Genomic DNA, 20871 nt, shown 5'->3' on the forward strand with positions numbered 1-20871 from the left:
TTTCAAACCTCTGGTTCTTGGCATGTACTGGAAGGTAAAATAAAGGAAGCTGGGCACTTTCTCTGGGCTGGGCAGCCCTTCCAGATACGTCCTCAACTCAGCGGTCAACCTCTCTGGGGAAGAGTCTAACTATGCGCCTGCGCTGCTCACGTTATGGAGAGGCCCACCGGGGGCGAGGAAGGAACCAGGGAAATTGCAGGAATCCGAGTCTTCTTAGAGTTGAAAGAGTGGAGAAGGGTTAGGAGGCCTTCACTGTCGTGAAGTGCGGTTCCTCACGCCTCCAGTCTCACGAGGTGAAGCAAGGCCCTCCCACGCCTGTCACGCCTGCATCGACCTGCTTCGCCGCCTTCGGCTCTGTCCAAAAGGCTCCTAGCTTCGCACTCTGCCGCCAAGCGGGGAGCCAGGAGCCTCCGGTTACCGCACTTCACGACAGTCCGGCGCTTTCCGGCCGGGCGCTCCAAGCTGATGTGTCCGGGAGGCGTGGCTTAGGAGATCTGCAACTCGCTACGCCCTACCTCGGAGGCGGTGGCTGTGGAAAACTGACTTCTGCAGGACCGCAGGACCATGGCGGTGTCGGCCAGGTCTGTGCGGGGCCCTCCCAGCTCAGGTAGGCTCAGAGCCCCAGCCTGTGGCGGAAAGAGGGGGGAGACGCTGGTCTCAGAGTGGCGGAGGCAGGAGGACTGTCCCTTAGGACCTGGGGAAGGAAGGGGGTTCTCTTGGGAAGGAGCTTGTAGAAAGAGGTTACAGTCTGCTGTTTCGGAATGATAATGACTTTCGATTAGCGGTTAGGGGGCTGTAGTCTGAGAGAGGTTCTGGGGCATTGGAGGATCTTGGAGCAGGGGCTGCACCTCAGGGGTGTTTCTGGTAGAGATGAGTGGGAGAACCCGGGTAGACAGAAACCCTGGGCTGTTCGGGCTGTGATTTGGGAATGAGCCGATTTTAAAACACCAACACCCCATACACGAACACATCTTTTTCTATTTATTGGTTGCAGATAAACTACAGAAAGGCAAGGCCGGACAGACCTTAAAGTCCAGTCAGGCCAGCTGCATGGGGAAACTCGTGGGTTTTGAGTGGACAGATGTATCCAGCTGGGGGAGCCTTGTGACCCTGCTGAATCGACCAACGGATCCTGCAAGCTTGGCTGTCTTCCGTTTTCTCTTTGGTAAGTCTAGTTTCTGGGAGGGACCAGTGTGGTTGGAGTAGAATGACACCCGTCCCTTGTCCGTTTCTTGGTTACTTGATTGGTGGACTTACCTCCTTTTTTTTTCCTCACAGCTGAAGGTATCAGTATGCTGGAAGAAGTATTTGTGAAATTTAGGATCAAATCCAGTTTTGTCTCCTTTGATTAGGATTTGGAGGCCAGAAATACTTTGATCTGAGGAGGAAATATAGAGGCAGAGGACTAAACTTCAGAGAAATGGCAGAGGTGACAGGGAGGACATTTTGGCTGTGACTCCCTAATCCAGAGCTTCCTTTTGAATGGGTTACAGATATTCTGCACTATTAATCCCTCAGTGGTTCTCAACGGGGAGCATTTTTGCTTCCCTGGGGGACATTTGGCAATGTCGGTAGACATTTTTATTTGTCATATGTATGTTGGGAGGGACAGATGACTACTTCCATCTACATAGGAGCCAAAGATTCTGCTAATTGACCTATAATGCACAGGATAGCCCCTCCCAGTAAATAATTAACCACCCCAAATGTGAATGGTCCAGAGGTTGCAAAACTCTGCTTTAACTAAGGCTGGCTTCCTGACCTGAATAGCCTCTTCTGTTTACTCCAGTGTGTTGGCCAAACATTGCTGTTTCTGGTTATGCCAAGAAGTGGAAAATGTTGAGAAGCACCACCCTAGACTACTTTCTGTAGCACAGACCTGTATAAATATTAACTATCAAAACCTGAACAGCCATTATAGCATTTTGTATGCTTCTCTCATTTAATCCTCTCTGTAACTTTGTAAAATATTATGAGTGCCCTTTTACAAATGGGGGAATTGGCTAGGATCACACAATTGGCATAGTGCCTAGCATATAGTAGTCAGTCAGTAATTTTTGTTTAATGAATGAATAAATGGAAGAGCCAGGATTAGGGAAGACTTCTGACCCTGGAGCTAGGTTCAGTCGGCTGGTTCCTTTGATGAAGCCTGATGGCACCCCCCCCGCCCCTAACTGCCTTCTCAGGGCTGTTGATGGCACTGGACATTCCCCAGGAGCGGGGGCTCAGCTCCCTGGACCGAAGATACCTGGATGGGCTAGACGTGTGCCGCTTCCCCTTGCTGAATGCCCTGCAACCACTGCCACTTGATTGGATGTATCTTGTCTATACCATCATGTTTCTAGGTGAGGAAAACTGTGGGAATATTGATTGGCCTACCTAAAACAGAGAAATACAAAGCATGTTGGTGAATGATCAAGGTCTTGGGTTCCTTATTTCACTTCTGCTGTGATCATAGTTTCACCCTGTTGACCTATGTGTCATCTGAGATATGACCCTATAGCTCTTTTTTAAAAAATACTAAAATAACACTTAATTTTCACTTAGTTGTACCTGATTATAAAATGTCTGAGGACTTTTCTTAATCTCACTCACAGCCTGTCCTAGGGGAGCTGGGCCTGTGATGACCCTTTGACCTCTTAATCTTCTCCCCCACAAATCCCAGGGGCACTGGGCATGATGCTGGGCCTGTGCTACCGGATAAGCTGTGTGTTATTCCTGCTGCCATACTGGTATGTGTTTCTCCTGGACAAGACATCGTGGAACAACCACTCCTATCTGTATGGTTTATTGGCTTTTCAGCTGACATTCATGGATGCAAACCACTACTGGTATGAGTCTGGGGAAAAAAGGGGAGGTGTTGGCTGGGTCAGGATGGTTACCAGAGATAGGGACCCGTTGAAGTCCTAGAATTTGCCCCAGCAAGCACAATTTCAACCATGCTTGGCAAAGGTCACATTTTAATTTGGATGAATTTGGGAGGGAGAAGGGTCAGTCAGGTTGGAACACTTGGGATGTCACAAAGCAAAATGGCTTCATTCCCACCCCTTCACTTTTTCCATATCTCCCCAGGTGCCTTGATCTATTCCACTTCCTGTAATCCTCTTAGAGAGAAGACGAAGACTAAAGCCAGACATAGCTGTTTTCAGATACTTCGAGGGTGGTCATGTGGAAGAGGAAGCAGACTTTCTGTGAGCCCAGAGGGGCAGAGTTAGAGCCAAGAGTAGAAGTTGCTGTGAGGCAGAGTCATGACAGAAGGAGAGAGCCCAGTAGGGCTGCTCAGCAGTGCTGTCCTGGGAGGAGGTAACCCTCCCCCACCTCTCACTTAGGTGACCATCTTTCAGGGGAAGTAGAGAAGGGATCTGGAGACAGGGTGGCAGGGCAGTTGACCTTTAAGGATTCTTTCCATATTAAGTGAAAAGCAAATACATCTTAATAAAATGAGGATGTATAGGTAAAAAATCTTAAGCATTGAATTTGTTAGTGATTTATCAGTCATTAAGTTTCGTTGTTAATACACACATACAAATAATCCTGTTGTAAACTGTTAAAACTCATTCAGAATGGCCAGAATTAAGAGGTGGTTTTGACAGAATACCTCTGAAACGTTTTATTTTTATGGCCTTTACACAATTTGAAAAAAACCTATCACTTACTGAGGGCTTTCCACATGCCATCTAACACTTTAATTTTTCCTCATTTTAACACCATGAAGTCCATGGTGCTGTTCTAATTTTATAGATGAAGACAATAAGGCTTAGAGAAGTAAAAGGTTTGCCAAGGTCACATAGCAGGAAGAGGCACAAGTGAGAATCAAGCTCTCCTTAACTGCAGATTGCAGTGCTCTTGACCACAGTGTAAGCTGCCTCTTTCCCAACTTCTCAGCTCATTCACTATCTTGAAAACCCGCTTTGTTTCTGCCTCCCCAGAATACATCTAGTCCTAGAGCCTGGGTTTATCAGTTCTCCCCCCAGGTAGGCTGTTAGTAGGTACCCTGTGGCACTAGGTACTGGCATCCAGGTCTATGAAACATTAGTTTGTTTTGATACTGAAATTTTTAAAAAAATGTACTGTAGAATTTATGTACACCTTAAGCTTTTTAAACACTCCTCAAATTCATTCTTTTTCAAATTCAGTCATATTGTAGTATTGTCATTTTTTTTCCTGATTGATTTTATTAGGACAAACTAATTTGCTCACTAATGATAAACACTGAATTTTTTTTTCGTAAACACAACTTGTTGTTATGACTCATTAGTAAGATTTCAGTTATGAGTTATAATCACCGCTAAAAATTGCTCATATTCTAAAGGGCCTCAAAATAGCCCAGTGGGCCAGACAAGATACGGGAATTGTCCTGAGATAGATTATTACATTGAAAAAAGAAGGTAGAAATATGGCTGGACTCAGAAGCTCTCCTCAATCCTTACCTTACTTGGTGTAGGTCTGTGGATGGCCTGCTGAATGCCCGAAAGCGGAATGCCCACGTGCCCCTTTGGAACTATGCTGTGCTGCGTGGCCAGGTACAAGAGTTTAGGAGGGGGAGGTGTTCTTTGATAGCCTTTGTCAGCGTGGCCATCCCACTGCCAGACTGCGCTCTACTCAGCCTCCCTGGATCTTCCCCTTTTTTCCTTTTGCTGGAAGGGTAGGCTGGCTTTTCTGTTGTTTCCAATACCCTAATCTCTGAGCTCTCTCATCTTGTCATGGAAAGAATAGAGCTTTGTCCCTGCCAGGTTAGAATCCTTGTGAGAGAATAATGTCTATGCTTCATGACTTTCCTTGGTGCCTCATACTGTGCCTGGCTCTGGTGGGAGGTCAGTAGGTACTTGTTGGATGAGAGAATATCTGAGACGAGTGAATATCTGAGATGAGTGAATAGAAGGATGGAACTAATCTCCTTTGGACCCTGAACTGAGATGAGAACTTACTCTATTTTTGACTGCACAAAATAAGGTTCTTTTTTTGTTTTAATAATTTGTTTTGCATTTTGTGTTTGCAGATTTTCATTGTGTACTTCATTGCGGGTGTGAAAAAGCTGGATGCAGACTGGGTGGAGGGCTATTCCATGGAGTACCTGTCCCGGCACTGGCTCTTCAGTCCCTTCAAGTGAGTGGCAGTCGGCAGAAGCCTCCTTGAGGCACAAGTCCAGAGTGGGTGACTTATCTCTGTCATGTCTGCAGTTCCTACGTTGCCTCAGTTTGCAACATGCTTTCCTCTGTCCACTTATCTCTCTATTCAGCAGAATGCAGAATTGATGACATCAAAAGATCTAGGCCTAGCTGCCCCTGTGCAGCTTATGGTATGGGGGGAAGGAAGGGAAAGAAAATTGAAAAGGAAAGAGCCAGAACTAGGTGACTTGATGCCCTGAGCAGTTGCCATGGGTGGTGTCTGTGTCCTTGGGTTGCCATCCAGCCTCTCACTAGGATTCCTTAGCCATCAACTGAGAAGGCGGACAGGCATTGTCCCTGCCCTGACAGAACCAGTGTTACCAGCTTTTTACAAAGTAGAGGTTTGCCTCTCTGATCTCTCTCTTCCTCTCGTTTCTCTTTTCTATTTTACTTTGTTCTTTTTTCTTCTTCTCTGTTATTTCCTATGTCCTGTGACACTTCGGTGTCATGTTAGTCAAGTATTCACCTTTTAAAGTTTCTTCTCATTTATAACCTCTATGAGGAACCTGCCCCCCACACAACACACACACTTCCCAATCAGATTTTCCCTAGGAGATTTGCCCTTGCTTATTACATGGGGTATGTTGAATACAATTGGACACCTAAAATGTGGAAATGTAAAGGGGTTGGGAAACCCATGGGTTATCTTTGTGCACAGTTCTACCTACCTGCTAGGTGGATCCTTTAGCAAGAACAAGGTAGCCAGTGTACATTTGCTATGAATGTGCTGTGAAAGCTGGGTTCTTCAGTGGGCTGGTGCCTGACCCTGTCCCTGACGTCTACAGACTGATACTGTCCGAGGAGATGACGAGTCTGCTAGTGGTGCACTGGTGTGGACTGCTGCTTGACCTCTCAGCTGGTTTCCTGCTCTTCTTCGATGCTTCAAGATCCATTGGCCTCCTCTTTGTGACCTACTTCCACTGCATGAATTCTCAGCTTTTCAGCATTGGTCAGTACCTATCATCTGGTAGGAAATAGGAAACCATCATGTGCAGGGAGTGACTTGCCAAAGGCATTGTTTGGGACTGGGAGATGAGAATGGGAATTAAACTGGGCCAGGTGCAATCACTGTGGAATGGAAATAAATGGGGAAGAGAGGATTGGGGCTTCTGGGCTCAGCTGGTATTGTATAGTAAGGAATCTGTGAAAGTAAGTATCTTTTAGTTAAGAACTTCTGTCATAAGTGGGATACTTGGGAGAGGTTTCTTAAGGGAAAGGTATTGAGGAAATTACCTACATTTCCCCAAACCAAACTCCTGAAATGCTTATTTTCTCCTTGCTTTTCTAGGTATGTTCCCCTATGTCATGCTGGCCAGCAGCCCTCTCTTCTGCTCCCCTGAGTGGCCTCGGAAGCTGGTGTCTAACTGCCCCAAAAGGCTGCAAGAACTGCTGCCCCTCAAGGCTGCCCCTCAGCCCAGTGCTTCCTGCATGTATAAGAGGAACCGGGCCAAAGGCGGCCAGAAGCCAGGCCTGCGCCATCAGCTAGGTGCTGCCTTCACCCTGCTCTACCTCCTGGAGCAGCTTTTCCTGCCCTATTCCCATTTCCTCACCCAGGTATGTATAGGGCAGGGGTTAGCTTGGAAAGTGGCAGAGGTAACAGCAGTAGAGGGGAAAAAGGGATTGGTACTATAGCCCTTTCTTGGTAGAAGATGGGATTAGCATAAGAACCACTGAGCGGATTTCCTCTGCCCTGTTTTTTAGGGCTATAACAATTGGACAAATGGGCTATATGGCTATTCCTGGGACATGATGGTGCACTCCCGTTCCCACCAGCACGTGAAGATCACCTACCGTGATGGCCGCACTGGCGAGCTGGGCTACCTTAATCCTGGGGTGAGATTTCTGATGCTGATAATTTACTGTTCTTCAAAGTTCCCTTGAGTTTTGGGGTCTGATTTGGGCCTCAACACAATTAAAACAAACTTGGGTCACTGCCCTTTCTGAGGAACCAGGTTGAACCTTCTTTTATGTGGGTTGAAATAAGGCAATATCATTCACTTCCTAGACTTGAGATTTGATTTAAGAAAGGTAAGTACCACCATTAGCCAAGCAATGAAAAACCCTTCCCTAGAGACAAGTTTGTTGTTTTTTTTTTCCTCTGATCTAAACAGCCAGATCTCTTTGTACCATTGGTGGTGCATGACTCATCCAGTAGGTCAATAACAATGAGGTGGGACTAACATGGGGGTTTGGGACAGGTATTCACACAGAGCCGGCGATGGAAGGATCACGCGGACATGCTGAAGCAATATGCCACTTGCCTGAGCCGCCTGCTTCCCAAGTACAATGTTACTGAGCCCCAGATCTACTTTGATATTTGGGTCTCCATCAATGACCGCTTCCAGCAGAGGTGGGCAAGGGATGCAGAGGAGGGGGGGAAATGAAGTCCAGCTGCTTTTGCCAAGATGAATAGCCCCTGCTCCCCAGTGTTGTCTTGCTTGAAAGGCTGTCCTCTGTTGCATATCCATGTTGACGTAGTTGTGGGCATAGCTGATTGCTTCCAGCAGGGGGCACCATCATCCCAAAGAAAAGGTAATGACTTGTTCTGCTAGAAACTTAACACAATTCTCAGATGGCCACTAATCCTCATTCTTCCCAGTGCTCCAGAATCTCTTTCCCCTCTCTGTCTGCCCGGGACTGGTAATAACATGCTGACTTAGGCCATTTTTTCTGTCTAGAAACCCTGTTCTCTCTATTGGAAATGGTGATGAAAGAAACAACTGGAAATACTAATGGGTAGATGGTTGTGGCCTTCTTAAAACATGGCTTTCTTTCCTAAGGATTTTTGACCCTCGTGTGGACATTGTGCAGGCTGCCTGGTCCCCCTTCCAGCGTACATCGTGGCTGCAGCCACTTTTGATGGATCTCTCCCCTTGGAGGGCCAAGTTACAGGAAATCAAGAGCAGCTTGGATAACCACACGGAGGTGGTCTTCATTGCAGATTTCCCTGGTATGGAAGAAAGCTTGGGGAGGCTTTGCTGTCTTTCTTCCTCACTTCCTTGGTCAGGGACATTGCATGTGGTGGAGAGGGGAGGGGTTACTCCTGGTGAGAGGAATGTTTATGAAATCTGATGGGTGGAGGTGGTGAAACTGTGATGTCTCTGTTCTCGCTGGGAGTGAGTTCACTCTGCCATGGTGTGAGTTGGGGAACTTTGTTGCCCCTGTCAGGGCTGCACCTAGAGAATTTTGTGAGTGAAGACCTGGGCAACACTAGCATCCAGCTGCTGCAGGGGGAGGTTACTGTGGAGCTGGTGGCAGAACAGAAGAACCAGACTCTTCAGGAAGGAGAAAAAATGCAGGTATTTTGCTGGAATTAACAATAGCAGAAAAGTTTAGATGAGTGGAGTTAACTTATTACAGACTCAAAATACTTGACCATACCAGTAATGCAGTGAGGCCTCAAAAAGCAAAGACCCCTGGCTGTGAATAGTCTCATACAGGATTCTAGAGGTCAGCTCTTTTGGACTCCCAAGTCACAGTGAGAAGATGCCTGGGGGGTGGGGGAGTGGGTAGTGTTAGGAGCCCATAGGCTGGCTAGGAAAAGTTTATGACTGAAATAATGCATTTTGCTCCTCTGTCAGTTGCCTGCTGGTGAATACCATAAGGTGTACACAATATCACCCAGTCCTTCGTGTTACATGTACATCTATGTCAACACTACGGAGCTTACACTGGAGCAAGACCTGGCATATCTGCAAGAATTGAAAGAGAAGGTGGAGAATGGAAGTGGTGAGTATATAAAGATTTGGGCTGAGGTAGCCCCTGAGAAGTTAGGGTAGCGAATGAGGATCTAGTCATTAAAAAAAGAACTTGAAGCCTCTAGTTGAAAGGGGACTTCTAGAAGAGAGAATGATCTCTCTCTCAGTGATTCCTCTTTTTGCTGACATCTGAGCAGAAACGGGGCCTCTACCTCCAGAGCTGCAACCTCTGCTGGAAGGAGAAGTAAAAGGAGGTCCTGAGCCAACACCTCTGGTTCAGACCTTTCTTAAACGCCAGCAAAGACTCCAGGAAATTGAACGCCGGCGAAACACCCCTTTCCATGAGCGATTCTTCCGCTTCTTGCTGCGGAAGGTCTACATTTTTCGCCGCAGGTAAGTTTTACCAGCAGTACTTATAATTGTGTCACCAGATATTTGCAAGCCAGGTAACTTTTCTCTAGTGAGGGTAAAAGTAGTGACACTCTCCCAGGAAAGGGCAATCTAGGGCTAAATAGCCTTTTTCCTCTGTTCTCCTCTTCCTGATTCAACGGGAGAGTAAGTGACCTGTGTCTGATGTCCTTGCTGTCTTGCTCTGCCTCAGTTTACCTCTAGCCTCCCCATGGGTTATTCCTGCCTCACCCTGGAATCCTCTACCAGACTGTACAAGAAGTAGGGTGCCCTTCCATCTGGGATTCGAGGGTCCCTGGGGCGGAGGGCAATTCTTATTTATGCTTGAGTGAGAGGAGGTAGGACCAAGTGTTCCCCAAGGGCTTTGGTAGGAATGTCTATGCTGAAACAGGAGGTTGGACTGGATGGCCTTTTTCCTCTCTTTCAGCTTCCTGATGACTTGTATCTCACTTCGAAATCTGGCATTAGGCCGCCCGTCCCTGGAGCAACTGGCCCAAGAGGTGACTTATGCAAACTTGCGACCCTTTGAGCCAGTTGGAGAGTCTAGTCCTTCCAACACAGATTCTTCAAATTCTGATCCTCCTGAACTGAATTCTGACCATACCCACTCAGAGTTCTAAAGGGGCCAGACATTGGGTACAGATGTGGGAGCAGCCAGTTACAGGACCATTACCTGTGCAGTGGAAATTTGAAAAAATCCTTATATTTGATATACTGTAATGAAAATAGTAGCTAATTATTCTCAAGTGCTTGTTATGTGCTAGGTACTGTGTGAAGCACTGTGACTATGTTATTACATTTAGTCCTTAATGGTCACTATTTTACAATTGAAGGCACTGAGGTTGACAAGTAATATTTGTTCAGACATAAACCTAGCAAGGGTTGGATTGATGGCTTGAACCTCCTGTCTGACTTAAGGTTTTGCACCCTGCCTCTTGTAATTTTCAGAATCATAATAATTCTGGAGTAACATAGCTTAAAACTTGTTTTCTTAAGTATGATTAGGATGGTGATCAGGTTCGAAATGCACACAGAGCAATTTTCTATCTATACAGCTGGTAAGTTTTTCACTAGCAATTATGAGAGTAGTTATAAAGCAGAATTAAACCAATAAGGAAATTTAGATGATTGGTAGTCTTTTCCTAAAAAATAAGCTTTTTAGCATTATTCTATCATTTAGTGAGAAGGTAGTGTGAAGTATTAACCAAACTTGGTGAGGTATTAGGGAATGTCTGGTCACTTTGTAGGTCTGTATATACAAAGATGATCATGGAAGCTCCTCAGTTCTGTGAAAATTCAAAGGCCTGGCACCAGGCTAGGAAGTGAGAATGCATAGGCTTAAAACTCAGTTTTGTAACAGAGATTAGTATAGTAGTAAATTGGCAATCCCAGTAACTTTGATAAAGGATTGCATCTATTTTCATGCTTCTCTTATGGCCCACCCCACCTTACCTGCTTGGACAGTGACCTCATTCCCAGGCAGTTTTTCCACTGTACACACTTGGCATGATTAGGTCTATTCCATGATTTCTAGTGATGCTGCTTAGCTTTCTTTCCTGTGCCCTAGACTATACCTATTTCCCCCTGGATGTCCCACAGAGCTATCCAACTGTCCTGAGCAGAACTTACCTTCATCCCCAACTCAAGACCTACTCCTTTATTAGTGAATGACAACTGTGTCTTGACCTTTTGGCCATTTGAGTCATTGGCCTTAAATCTTTTCCTTGCATTTCTTATAACTTCAAGACCTAGCGATTCTCTTATTTCTTAAAATTTTCATCTCTGTGTCCTTTCAGCCTTTGTATTAGAATCCAGTTAGGGAGACCAGAGCAGGGCTATAATGTGGTTATGCAGTTGGGGCCTGAATAAGGGTACCCCACTGAGGCCATGTGGGGCCTGGCAGTAAGTTCTGATTCATACAAGCATTGTATGCAACGGCTGTGCCAGTGTACCTTGAGCACTTAGTAAGAATGGTGTGGGGGAAACACTGATTTTAATCTTTTTGCACATCTCTCAGTGACAGTTATACCTCAGCATTATATTACATCCTTTTCCATTAAGTTCAGCTAAACTTGGTTCCCTAACCACCATCACCCTCTTCCCTTTGGTAAGAAAAGTAGCTCCTCACTGTGAGGGGACTTTTGCATAAGCACTTTTAATGTAGACAAGGATGCTGCAGACTCCCAAATTGTTAGTATACCAACACTGACTCATTTTCCCAATGAAGATGTTGGGATGGGATGAAGAGGATGTATGGTCATCTTAATACTGGTCTAAGTTGTTCAAGGGAGTAAATTGGATTTTGTGCAAGGGCAGCTGTTTTGGGAGTAAGGTATCAATGTCCTTTTGGCCGGAATACTTTTTAGTATTTTCATTCTGTGCCCAGCATTTTGGTCTTTTGTCACGTATTCCTAATTGTAATCACCTTCACCGTCTCATGATCATACATTCCTGTTTGTAACCACCTTCACCGTTTCATGCCTTTGCTCCTACTATCCTCCCTGGGTTAGTGCTCCTCCACCTTCCTATCTCTAAAATTCTCTTCCCCCACTTCCCCCAGTGTATGATAGAGGACACTTCTTAGGTATCTTCCTAGCAAATATTGAACCTAACCACAAGGCAGTTACTTCTCTGGTGCTGCCCCACCAGGTTACAGGCATCCAGACATCCTCAGATCACCTTATTCAGTGAACTTAACCTAACCTTAGACCATAATGCACTGATTGACATCTACAAACTTTACATCCTAGAGCTTTTGTGTGTCATGAAAGCCGAAGTTCTCAAAGTTCCTGAGCAAATTAGAAAAGCTCCATTGATACCAAGATATAACTTGGCCTCCCCTCCATTTCTAAATCCTTAAGCCTCCAGGGAAACAGGTACAAAGCAAGCATTCCTTGGGTCTCACATCTGCAGATCAAAGCATCAGCATGCTAGCTGGCTCCTGTCTGTAGTTTTTAGCTCCTAGGCTCAAGAAAAGATAGTTAAAACTATGTGGATTAATTTTCTGTAAACTGCTACAAATACAGATCAACCTTTTGGAAATTTGTCTCTCCACTGTTACTTTATATTTTAGTTCATTTATTATCACTTTAGATGGCAAGGTGATTCCTGTTTAAGAACTTTTCTGATTGTAATGTGTGAACATGTAATTGCAGCCTTTTACACTTATTTATAAGGGGATTAATACTTAAGGTATGCTACTTTTTCACATTAGTCAAGCTGAAATGTAGTGGGTTGAAATTTTCAAGACTGGCCCTGACCATGGTCCCACAAGGCAAAAGGTCACCGGTTTGATTCTGGGTCAGGGCACATGCCTAGATTGCAGGTTCTGTCTGTGCCAGGGCATGAAAGGCAACCAGTCGATGTCCCCCCGCCCTGCAAACTGTCTAAAAATAAAGTTTGACTAACAGTACCACTTTCATAAATACAGGTATGTCCCTTTCCATGTTTGCATTAAGCCACTTCACTTTCACAAAAGACATACATTAGTACCCATTTGGGCTAACTGAAGGAATCCTATGAGGCAGGTTTTTGGTCGTGTCGTCCCCCCCCCGCCCCTTTGAGTTTTTTCAATTTAAAATGGGGGAAGCCTGTATTCTATTAGTGGTTTTTACCTCCTTTATCTCAGATAATTTGAAACCCTGGCAATTTAAATTATGGCTATTGCAGTAAGGAGACACATGAAATGGGCTACTACTCCATTGGCTGAAAAAGGCAACACTTGAGAAACCAAAATCAAATCTTAAGGGGTAAGATTTTCAAGCCTATTATAAATAAATGCCTGTAGTTAGGGTTGAGATGATTGCCCAGAACAACTGATTAGTTACGATTAATCAGGGTTCGAGATTATGTTTTCAGATCATATTCATACCAAAACACTTTAAAATAATGGACACAGTTAAGGTAGAACCTAGCATTTATTTAGATCTTCATTAAACTGTTGGAATTGAGAACCAGACATACGTAATAAACCTCCAAAAATAGATCCTGAAAGGCACTTTCTGCTTAGAGCAAGCAGTCATGGAATAAGCATGTAAACAAGCTGGCTTCTCTGTACCACACCAGCCAAGTCAGCTTTCTCCATGGCCAGCTGCACCAGCTCTGCCCTCCCTTGTTAACACCAGCCAGAACCCCTGTAGGTCTAACCCAAGGTTTTTCTGTAGGACACCTTGGCCTACCTGGGAATGCTGGAAACATTAAAGGAATCATGGTGTTGAGGAAAAAAAAAAAAATCTTTTAAAAGCTGCCATCTGAGGTGATGGCTTCTCTGTACTTACGCCATACCCCAGAATACAATAAATAAGCAATTAGAAAATGTTCAAGTATGAAGGGATTTTCCTCCTCCCCGCCAAAAGCACTGCTGTCTGAAGAAAGCTGGTTTCTCTGTAGCTACACCAGCTGTTCAGAAAGCTCATTGGACCTGGTTTTGAAAATAAAACAAAGTTAAAACCCTGGGAGGAGTTATTGTGCAGTGTGGAGTACTTAGTCTTTCTTATAAAGAAAAGAAAAAAAAGTTATCTGGTACCAAAGTGTGCAACCTACAGACCCTCAGGTACTGCCCTATGACTTCTCTGTATGACATCACAAGGGTGCCAAGTGCCTGTTTTTTTAGAGCTAGGAGTTGGGTCGTTTGGCTAGTGCTGAAACCATGCATAGGATTGGTTTACTAAAAAACCTTATTACGTACGTCCTCCAAAAGACAGCTGAGTAAGTGGAGAGATTTGATTTGGTGCTGTTTAGGAGATGGCAATTAAGAGCATAAGCACCAGGGAGATGGTTTAATGGTAACTGCCCCCCTTTTTTTTTTAATGTCAGGCTAGAGCTCCAACTGGAACTTGCGTTACATGCAAGAGTGACTGAATAGGGAACACTCCCTGACAAAGAGCTACATAATTAAAAATGGATCATGTTATAGGGAGGGTAAAGGGAAAGCTTCACATCCATAATAGAGCTCGAGACATTACAAATTCATGCTGACAGGGCTGTGGCATTGCCAGACAGAAGCTATAATGGAACTACAAGTACTTTACGTGCACATTACAAGGACATTTTCAGCATTTGGTGAGCAAGTCAATGCAATTAGAATTTTAGGGGGTTGGGTGATAGGGCACAAAGTTTCAATTTCAAAGCATTATTTACTACAGTGTTGTTGGTTTGTTTCTAGGCAGTTACACGGATCACCTATGCTCACTAAATTCATTATAATGAACAAAAAACCTAGGGACAGAATAGCAAGCGGAACTTACACTCCCCCACACAAGCTAAAATTCATGTCATTGACTAGAGTGACTGCAATTGATCAGGAGCTAAAAGAGGACAGGAAAATTTAGGAAGAAGGGCCCTTTCCCTCAGAGCATGAAGGCTTCTCTGTAGCCTACGCCAACAAGTCTGGGGAAAAAAGGCTAACACTTTCAATATTTAAGCTTTTTGGGCACTTCCCATGGGAAGCTGTCCCTACCAAAGTGGCCATAGGCTGCAGTCCTCTGATAAATTGGCTTCTTCAGATCCAGATCCCTGGAATATATAAGTCCGTAACTTAATATGTAGCAATCATTAAAATTAAGCAAAAACAATCAGCAAGACTCATTTTCAAGACTTCTGGCAAATGAGTTCAGTTCCCTGGAGTATGCTAGGAAAAAAGTTTGTGGCAGAAGTGTTTGTTACTTCCCTGGTGTCCAAACTCCTTGCACAGTCCTTAATTAGTAACTATAGTTCTTGTTTTTCGATCCCTGGCTCAACAAATACGAAAACTTGTCATTATGCTGAGAAATTGCAAGTGTTAAAAGCTCATTTAAGATCATGAAATACTTACCACCAGAGTCCCATGCCCACACCCTACATGGTTATTTTCTTTATTAATGGTTTTCGACATCGCATTTATCTGTACTAATTTCTTTTAAGTAAACATTCTTAGGTTAAGATGAGCCCAAAGCCCAATATCAAATGTGGAAGACTTTAGGGTGGCTAAGTCCAAGCCATGGAGCACTATACTTTTGGATTTTTCTTAACAATTTAAGCCTTTATTGAAGGCAACTTATAACACCAACACATTTCTAGAAAATTAAAAATGCCCTCATACTTAAGGAGTCTTCCTTCATGTCCTCAGACCTGAAAATATCTCGTACATATTCACACCCCCACACCCTTAATATTTTTCACTAGCAATAGGCTTTACCATCTTTACCTGACAATGACCCCAGGGCGGAGGTCAAAATTCTTCTTCACAATCTCTAATAGCTCTCTCTCACTCTTCTGAGAGGTGCCATAATGGAAAATGGAGATAGACAATGGATGGGAAACTCCAATAGCGTAAGAGACCTGAAACGATTGAAATGTCGTAAGAGTCTGTTATCAACAGATCCACACTCTTGCATACACTGGTATAAAAAAAGACATGTAGATAATTACTAAATGTCCTCCACTTACATGCCTTTGAATCACTCCAGTTTTATTAAAGAGCCCTCCCACTTACATGCCTTTGAATCACTCCAGTTTTATTAAAGAATACATACCTGCACAAGAACCCTTCTGCATAGACCACCTTTAACAAGGGATTTTGCCACCCAACGAGCAGCATAAGCAGCGGAACGGTCCACCTTGGTATAATCCTTTCCTGAAAAGGCACCTCCTCCATGAGCTCCCCAGCCGCCATAAGTATCCACAATGATTTTCCGGCCAGTCAAGCCAGCATCACCCTGAAATTACAAGTATCTAAAGTCACTTTATATCTTATCCTTCCCAGTTAGTGATTCTAGATCAAGTTTGTTAAATGCCTATTATGTATCACTCAGCAGAAGAAATTCACAGGTAGGGCTTCCAAAAAAACAAAACAAAACAAAACAAACAAAAACACAACAAACCAAATGAGAAAACGTGATAGTGGCCAAATTCTTGCCAGTAACCACCACAGAAGATCCAAAAGAATATACTGAATTGACATTTGTAAGGCCTTACCTGAGGCCCACCAATAACAAATCTGCCACTTGGCTGTAGATGGTAGATTGTATCCTCATCAAGGTATTTTGCAGGTACAACTGCTTTGATGACTTTCTCCTTTAGGGCATCCCTCATCTCATCAAGACAAACTTCTTCATCATGCTGAACTGATATGACGATTGTGTGGACTCTGATGGGAATCACAGCACCTCGATCCTGCATATACTGCACAGTCACCTTGAAGGCAACACAAGACATCAGTCTACTAAACATGTTTTACTCTTGGTTTTCTACCCTAAGTTACAAAAGACAAATGCTAGTCTTTTCTTTTTTCAATTAGCTTTAATCAAGTAACTTCACTAATATTCTGGGCCAATGCAGATACATAATTTAACTATATGATCATCACTTACTTGAGTTTTAGAATCTGGGCGTAACCAAGGCAAAGTGCCATTTCGGCGTAGTTCAGCCAGTTTGGCATTGAGCTTGTGTGCTAAGACGATAGTTAAAGGCATGCATTCCTCTGTTTCATCAGTGGCATAACCAAACATCAAACCCTAACAAAGGAAAGTCACCAATGTTATCAATCCAAGCCTCAAAATGCAATGTTAAAAGAGATGCAGATAGCACCTATCACAATACCTGGTCTCCTGCACCAATGTCTTCCTCATTCCGGTCAAGATGAACACCTTGAGCAATATCTGGTGATTGTTGCTCCAAGGCCACTAACACATTGCAAGTCTTGTAGTCAAACCCTATAATAAGTCGAAGCAGTTTTCTTTAAAAAAGCTATAGTAAATACCATCTTGCAATAATTATTTGGGATTCTATACAGGCAACCCTTGAATAACACATCTACCACTTAGCCGTAAATGATAGACAATTGTGTATGTGTGTGGGGGGAGAGGAGGAGGCTGCTAGTGATCAGGTTGGTGCTTTTAACTCCTGTGCTATTCAAGAATCACCTGTACTGCTAAAGAAATCAAATATACCTAAAACTTAGTACTTTCAGAGGATGAACAGGGCTGGAACAAAAGGATAATAAAACTACACAAATGGAATTAAAGATTAACAGGAACATCTTTAGAAGATGGAGCTAGAGAGCACTGAAGAAAATTTGGGAAAAATGAGCTTAGCAGAACCAACTCATTAAAATATACCTTTGGAAGAATCATCGTATCCAATGTGTTTTATGGTTTCACGAACCACTTTCTGGTAGTCAATAGCAGCTCTGGACGTAATTTCCCCGGCAAGAAGGATCATTCCAGTTTTAGCCACAGTTTCTAATAAAACAGAGGTTCACACTCAAGTATCACTTGTAGAATTTTCATGCTACCTTTTCATTAGTTGGTAAGAAGCAGGGTTTTGGCCCTAACTAGTGTGGCTCAGTGGGTTGGGCATCCTCCTGTGGACCAAATGGTTGCCGGTTTGATTCTCAGTCAGGTCCCTGATTGCAGGCATGCGAGAGAGAACCAATCAATGTTTCTCTCACATATCCATGTTCCCCACCCCCCTCCCTCTCTAGAAAAATAAATAAAATCTTTAAAAAATAAAACAAGTAGCAGCAGCAGCAGTGTTCTGAACCTACCACAAGCCACTTTGGCATCAGGATCCTGCTGAAGGTGAGCATCAAGGACAGCATCACTGATCTGATCACAAATCTTATCTGGGGGGGAAAAATAAATTCCTAGCTCAATTTCTTTAACTTACTGTTAATATAAGTTATGCCATGCCCCTTCCTGATAACTACAGCTATCAAGATCTTTGGTAGAGCTTTCTTCTCATTACTGTGGCTAACACCTATATAAGTCTTACCATTCTACTAAACATTTTCAGGTGTACAATTCAGCAGCATTTCAAATATGGAGATCTTAACAGCTGTATAATTAAAGTATGGTTTTACTAGAAACTATTTACCTAAAGAATAAGTACTGGATGTAACATAGCATGTTACATTTTGAAAAATTAACTTCTCAGGCAAAACAATTTCCACTGTTAAATATAACAGCCACATTATCAAGATTATGCAAGTGAAAATAGAAATAGAACGGTTTTATCTTCACATCTAACAGGAAAGCTAGGAAACATTTGGCCTTAGTGTTGATTTAAATTTTCAAACCATACTTAACATTTTACCCCTAAAACTTAAAGTTTGCATTATTAATCCAACCAACCAGAAAGGTAAACTTTTCTTCTCATCAATTTTTCCCTGATCTGAGGAACACCAATTAGGGCAATGAGAAATGACATCAACAAAAGAGTTAAACAATGAAAGCAAGGACACTTTATGAACAAAAGGCATGAAATGGCAAATTATGTGATTGTTATACACAGGCTAGTAACAAAACTGGCCAGACTGCTAAATGCCCAAATGTCTTCCACATCCTTGTTGATTTTTCCTTTATGGGAAAAGAACAGAAATACCCCAATATCACTTTCCTTAACTTTCTATACCCAAGCAAAATGTACACTCCACTCAAGCCAAAGGTTCAAGACAATCTACAAACTGTTACAAATACCTGTGACTTAAATGATTAAGTCATCCGACCATTACTCATCAGGGTCTTGGGTTTTGTCTTCTCCTACAGCACTAGATTATGCTTGTGGAATTTCATCAAAGGGACAGTAGGCTTACAGGAGAAACGGACCCTTAAGCCACCACGCTAGATAAGTATGTTTTGTCGTCAACCTAAGAGCAGAAGCAGCCCAGCAAAATAATTCTCTTTACCAGGTGAGGTTTTCAGATTGATTTCAAGTTCCTTGAAAGAGCTTCATTCGTCCACGTGTAGACTGATCCCCATAATGGCGGACCAGTGGACAAAGCCCGGAGAAGGAAACGAGGTAAAACCTGCCTAACGGTAAGCACCAAAAACTTTAGAACACAATGTCAACTTACGCTTAATTCATGCTTCCATCCTTTTCAAGCACGGCCCAAATAAGGCATGCCTTCTCCAACACGCGCTATATTTAGTTGAAGACTGTCACCTCAAAGGCGAGGCCATATACTGCCTAACGGATGGTCCGTATTCTCCGAGAGTAGTGGTGACCCAAGCCAAGGAACTCGGAAGAGACGTCCCTGGGTCGCAGCCCCGGACTCCACAATTCCGAACGCTCCAGCAGCCCCGCAACACGGCCACTAGCCCGACCCAGATGCCACATGAGGCAGACACGTGGTTGCCGCTGCAATGCGGGGAGCGCGCTCCCGAGGCCCGGGCATCAGCACTCCGGGCGGGTCGCCCACTCGAGGTTTTTCGCAGAGCAGGACGAAGAGGAAGAAACAGTGCCCTCCCCGAGTAGAGCACAAGCCTCCGCGGCCTCCGCCCTTCTTGTTTTCTGGAATCTTCCGCGTGCCGGAGCGCGCGGCCGGATGCGAGTGCAGGAGAGGAAGGGGGAGGGGAACGGCGGACACGCGCTCAGCACCGAGAGCGACACGCGGAGGGCGCGCGGCCGCCGCTTTTCCCACAGCCCAGCAAGCAAGGGCAACCTACGAGGGCGCCACCGTCAGCCGGTCGGAGCCAGCCTGGCCGGGCGGGCCCTAAGCTCCACCCTCACTTCGCGCCAGGCCCCGTCATCTCACCTGAATGGCCTTCCCCCACAGACTCTGAGGTGAAGAGGAACGTGCCCTCCTCAATGAACGCCTCGTGGAAACCGTTGAGCTGCCCGTTCATGTTGGTGTTGGTGAGTGGCGGTGAGTGGCAGTGACGTTGAGGAAAGAGAAAAGGGAGCAGTGAGGCGACGACTGCGAAACGCGCAAGCAGAACAACAGGATCAACTCTGGGCGGACGGTGCGGAGCGAACCAGGCTGCGGGCGACGCGGCGCAGTATTTATACACAGCGCCCGCGCGCGCCGGGCTTGGGCCCGCCTCTCGACGCTGCGCGCCTGTGCAAAGCTAGCGCCGAGGGTGAGGGGGCGGTACGCCGAGGGGAGCCGGGGCTAAACCACTCTGCGAGGCAGTGAGAGGGGGCGGGGGCTTTGCTCCCCTCTGGCGAATATTTAGCTATCATAAGCACTCCTAACAAGGGATAAGTTGAAACACGAGTGTACGGGTCGTTGTACCCTTCTGTGTATAATGTGAGAGGAAAAGCAACATGGACTTAGTGGAGTTGCTCCCCTTGTGCTGTGACATGGCACCTCCCTCCTGACCGTTGGCTCGGGTGTCTGGCGGCGAGCTTACGTCCCCCCAGCGGTGGCGATGGGAATCGTGATGGTTTTGTCCTCTGGCTCTTTCCCGTGGGTTTTTCCGGCGCCCCCACGTTAGGATGCCCGGGTGACAGGGAGCCAGTGGCCCTCAGTCCTGTGAAAGTGGCCATCTTGGCTGGTCGGCGTACGCTTCTTCGCACCGCCTAATTCACCCCAACCCTGCATACTGCTGGCAGCTGGAAATCCTGAGGAGGGACGCTTAGTTGCTAGTAATTTTTTTTCTTTTCTTTTCTTTTTTTGGCTAGAAAGATGTGTTCCTGTATGTAATTTCTTGGTTAAAGACTCTGTGGTGAAAATGGCTGAAAAGCAGAATAGTGAAAGTTTTGTCATCCATTTAAACGATTGCAGTCCTCCTTGCACACCCAGCGCTAAACTTACTGAGAGGCCCTTCCCTTTGTTGATCCTTCAGCTCCGATCTTTTCTCCTTTCAAGAAAGGAGGCCTCTCACAAAGCTGACCTT

At 44.8% G+C, this 20871-nt stretch overlaps 2 protein-coding genes across 3 annotated transcripts; one reads left to right on the forward strand and one right to left on the reverse strand.

Annotated features, from left to right (window-relative positions):
- Positions 1-473: 473 nt before the first annotated feature.
- Positions 474-12316, forward strand: GGCX (gamma-glutamyl carboxylase). Of its 2 annotated transcripts, XM_045828427.1 has the most exons (15): positions 474-607; positions 995-1165; positions 2187-2345; positions 2666-2831; positions 4445-4523; positions 5000-5106; positions 5954-6117; positions 6457-6722; positions 6870-7001; positions 7367-7518; positions 7949-8118; positions 8337-8467; positions 8750-8897; positions 9064-9259; positions 9702-12316. In XM_045828427.1, the coding sequence occupies exons 1-15, from the start codon at positions 565-567 to the stop codon at positions 9892-9894; spliced, it is 2277 nt and encodes a 758-aa protein (XP_045684383.1). In that variant the 5' UTR covers positions 474-564; the 3' UTR covers positions 9895-12316. The 2 variants fall into 2 exon arrangements, with proteins under 2 accessions (XP_045684383.1, XP_045684384.1); XM_045828428.1 differs by lacking the exons at positions 474-607; positions 995-1165; positions 2187-2345 and adding an exon at positions 3073-3303 and having other exon boundaries at positions 2690-2831.
- Positions 12317-13172: 856 nt separating this feature from the next.
- Positions 13173-20019, reverse strand: MAT2A (methionine adenosyltransferase 2A). The gene is made up of 9 exons (XM_045828429.1): positions 19788-20019; positions 17799-17876; positions 17371-17493; positions 16853-16965; positions 16624-16767; positions 16229-16447; positions 15787-15969; positions 15459-15592; positions 13173-14788 (listed from the first exon to the last, which is right to left on the reverse strand). Exons 1-9 carry the CDS (start codon positions 19876-19878, stop codon positions 14686-14688), a joined length of 1188 nt encoding a protein of 395 aa, XP_045684385.1. The 5' UTR covers positions 19879-20019; the 3' UTR covers positions 13173-14685.
- Positions 20020-20871: the final 852 nt, after the last annotated feature.

The sequence above is a fragment of the Phyllostomus hastatus genome, unplaced genomic scaffold (genome assembly GCF_019186645.2).
Source record: "Phyllostomus hastatus isolate PE091 unplaced genomic scaffold, TTU_PhHast_1.1 phas_scaffold_78, whole genome shotgun sequence".
NCBI classification, from domain to species: Eukaryota; Metazoa; Chordata; class Mammalia; order Chiroptera; family Phyllostomidae; genus Phyllostomus; species Phyllostomus hastatus.

What these genes read in the sequence shown, in the direction of transcription:
- GGCX (XM_045828427.1), top strand. Translation starts at nt 565, where the DNA reads ATGGCGGTGTCGGCCAGGTCTGTGCGGGGCCCTCCCAGCTCAG. An exon ending in ATGCTGTGCTGCGTGGCCAG is followed by an intron (nt 4,524 to 4,999) that starts GTACAAGAGTTT and finishes TTGTGTTTGCAG; the next exon opens with ATTTTCATTGTGTACTTCAT. An exon ending in GTCTACATTTTTCGCCGCAG is followed by an intron (nt 9,260 to 9,701) that starts GTAAGTTTTACC and finishes CCTCTCTTTCAG; the next exon opens with CTTCCTGATGACTTGTATCT.
- MAT2A (XM_045828429.1), bottom strand. Translation starts at nt 19,878, where the DNA reads ATGAACGGGCAGCTCAACGGTTTCCACGAGGCGTTCATTGAGGAGGGC. An exon ending in TGTGGGGGAAGGCCATTCAG is followed by an intron (nt 17,877 to 19,787) that starts GTGAGATGACGG and finishes TTTCCCCCCCAG; the next exon opens with ATAAGATTTGTGATCAGATC. An exon ending in GCAGAAGGGTTCTTGTGCAG is followed by an intron (nt 15,593 to 15,786) that starts GTATGTATTCTT and finishes CAATCGTTTCAG; the next exon opens with GTCTCTTACGCTATTGGAGT.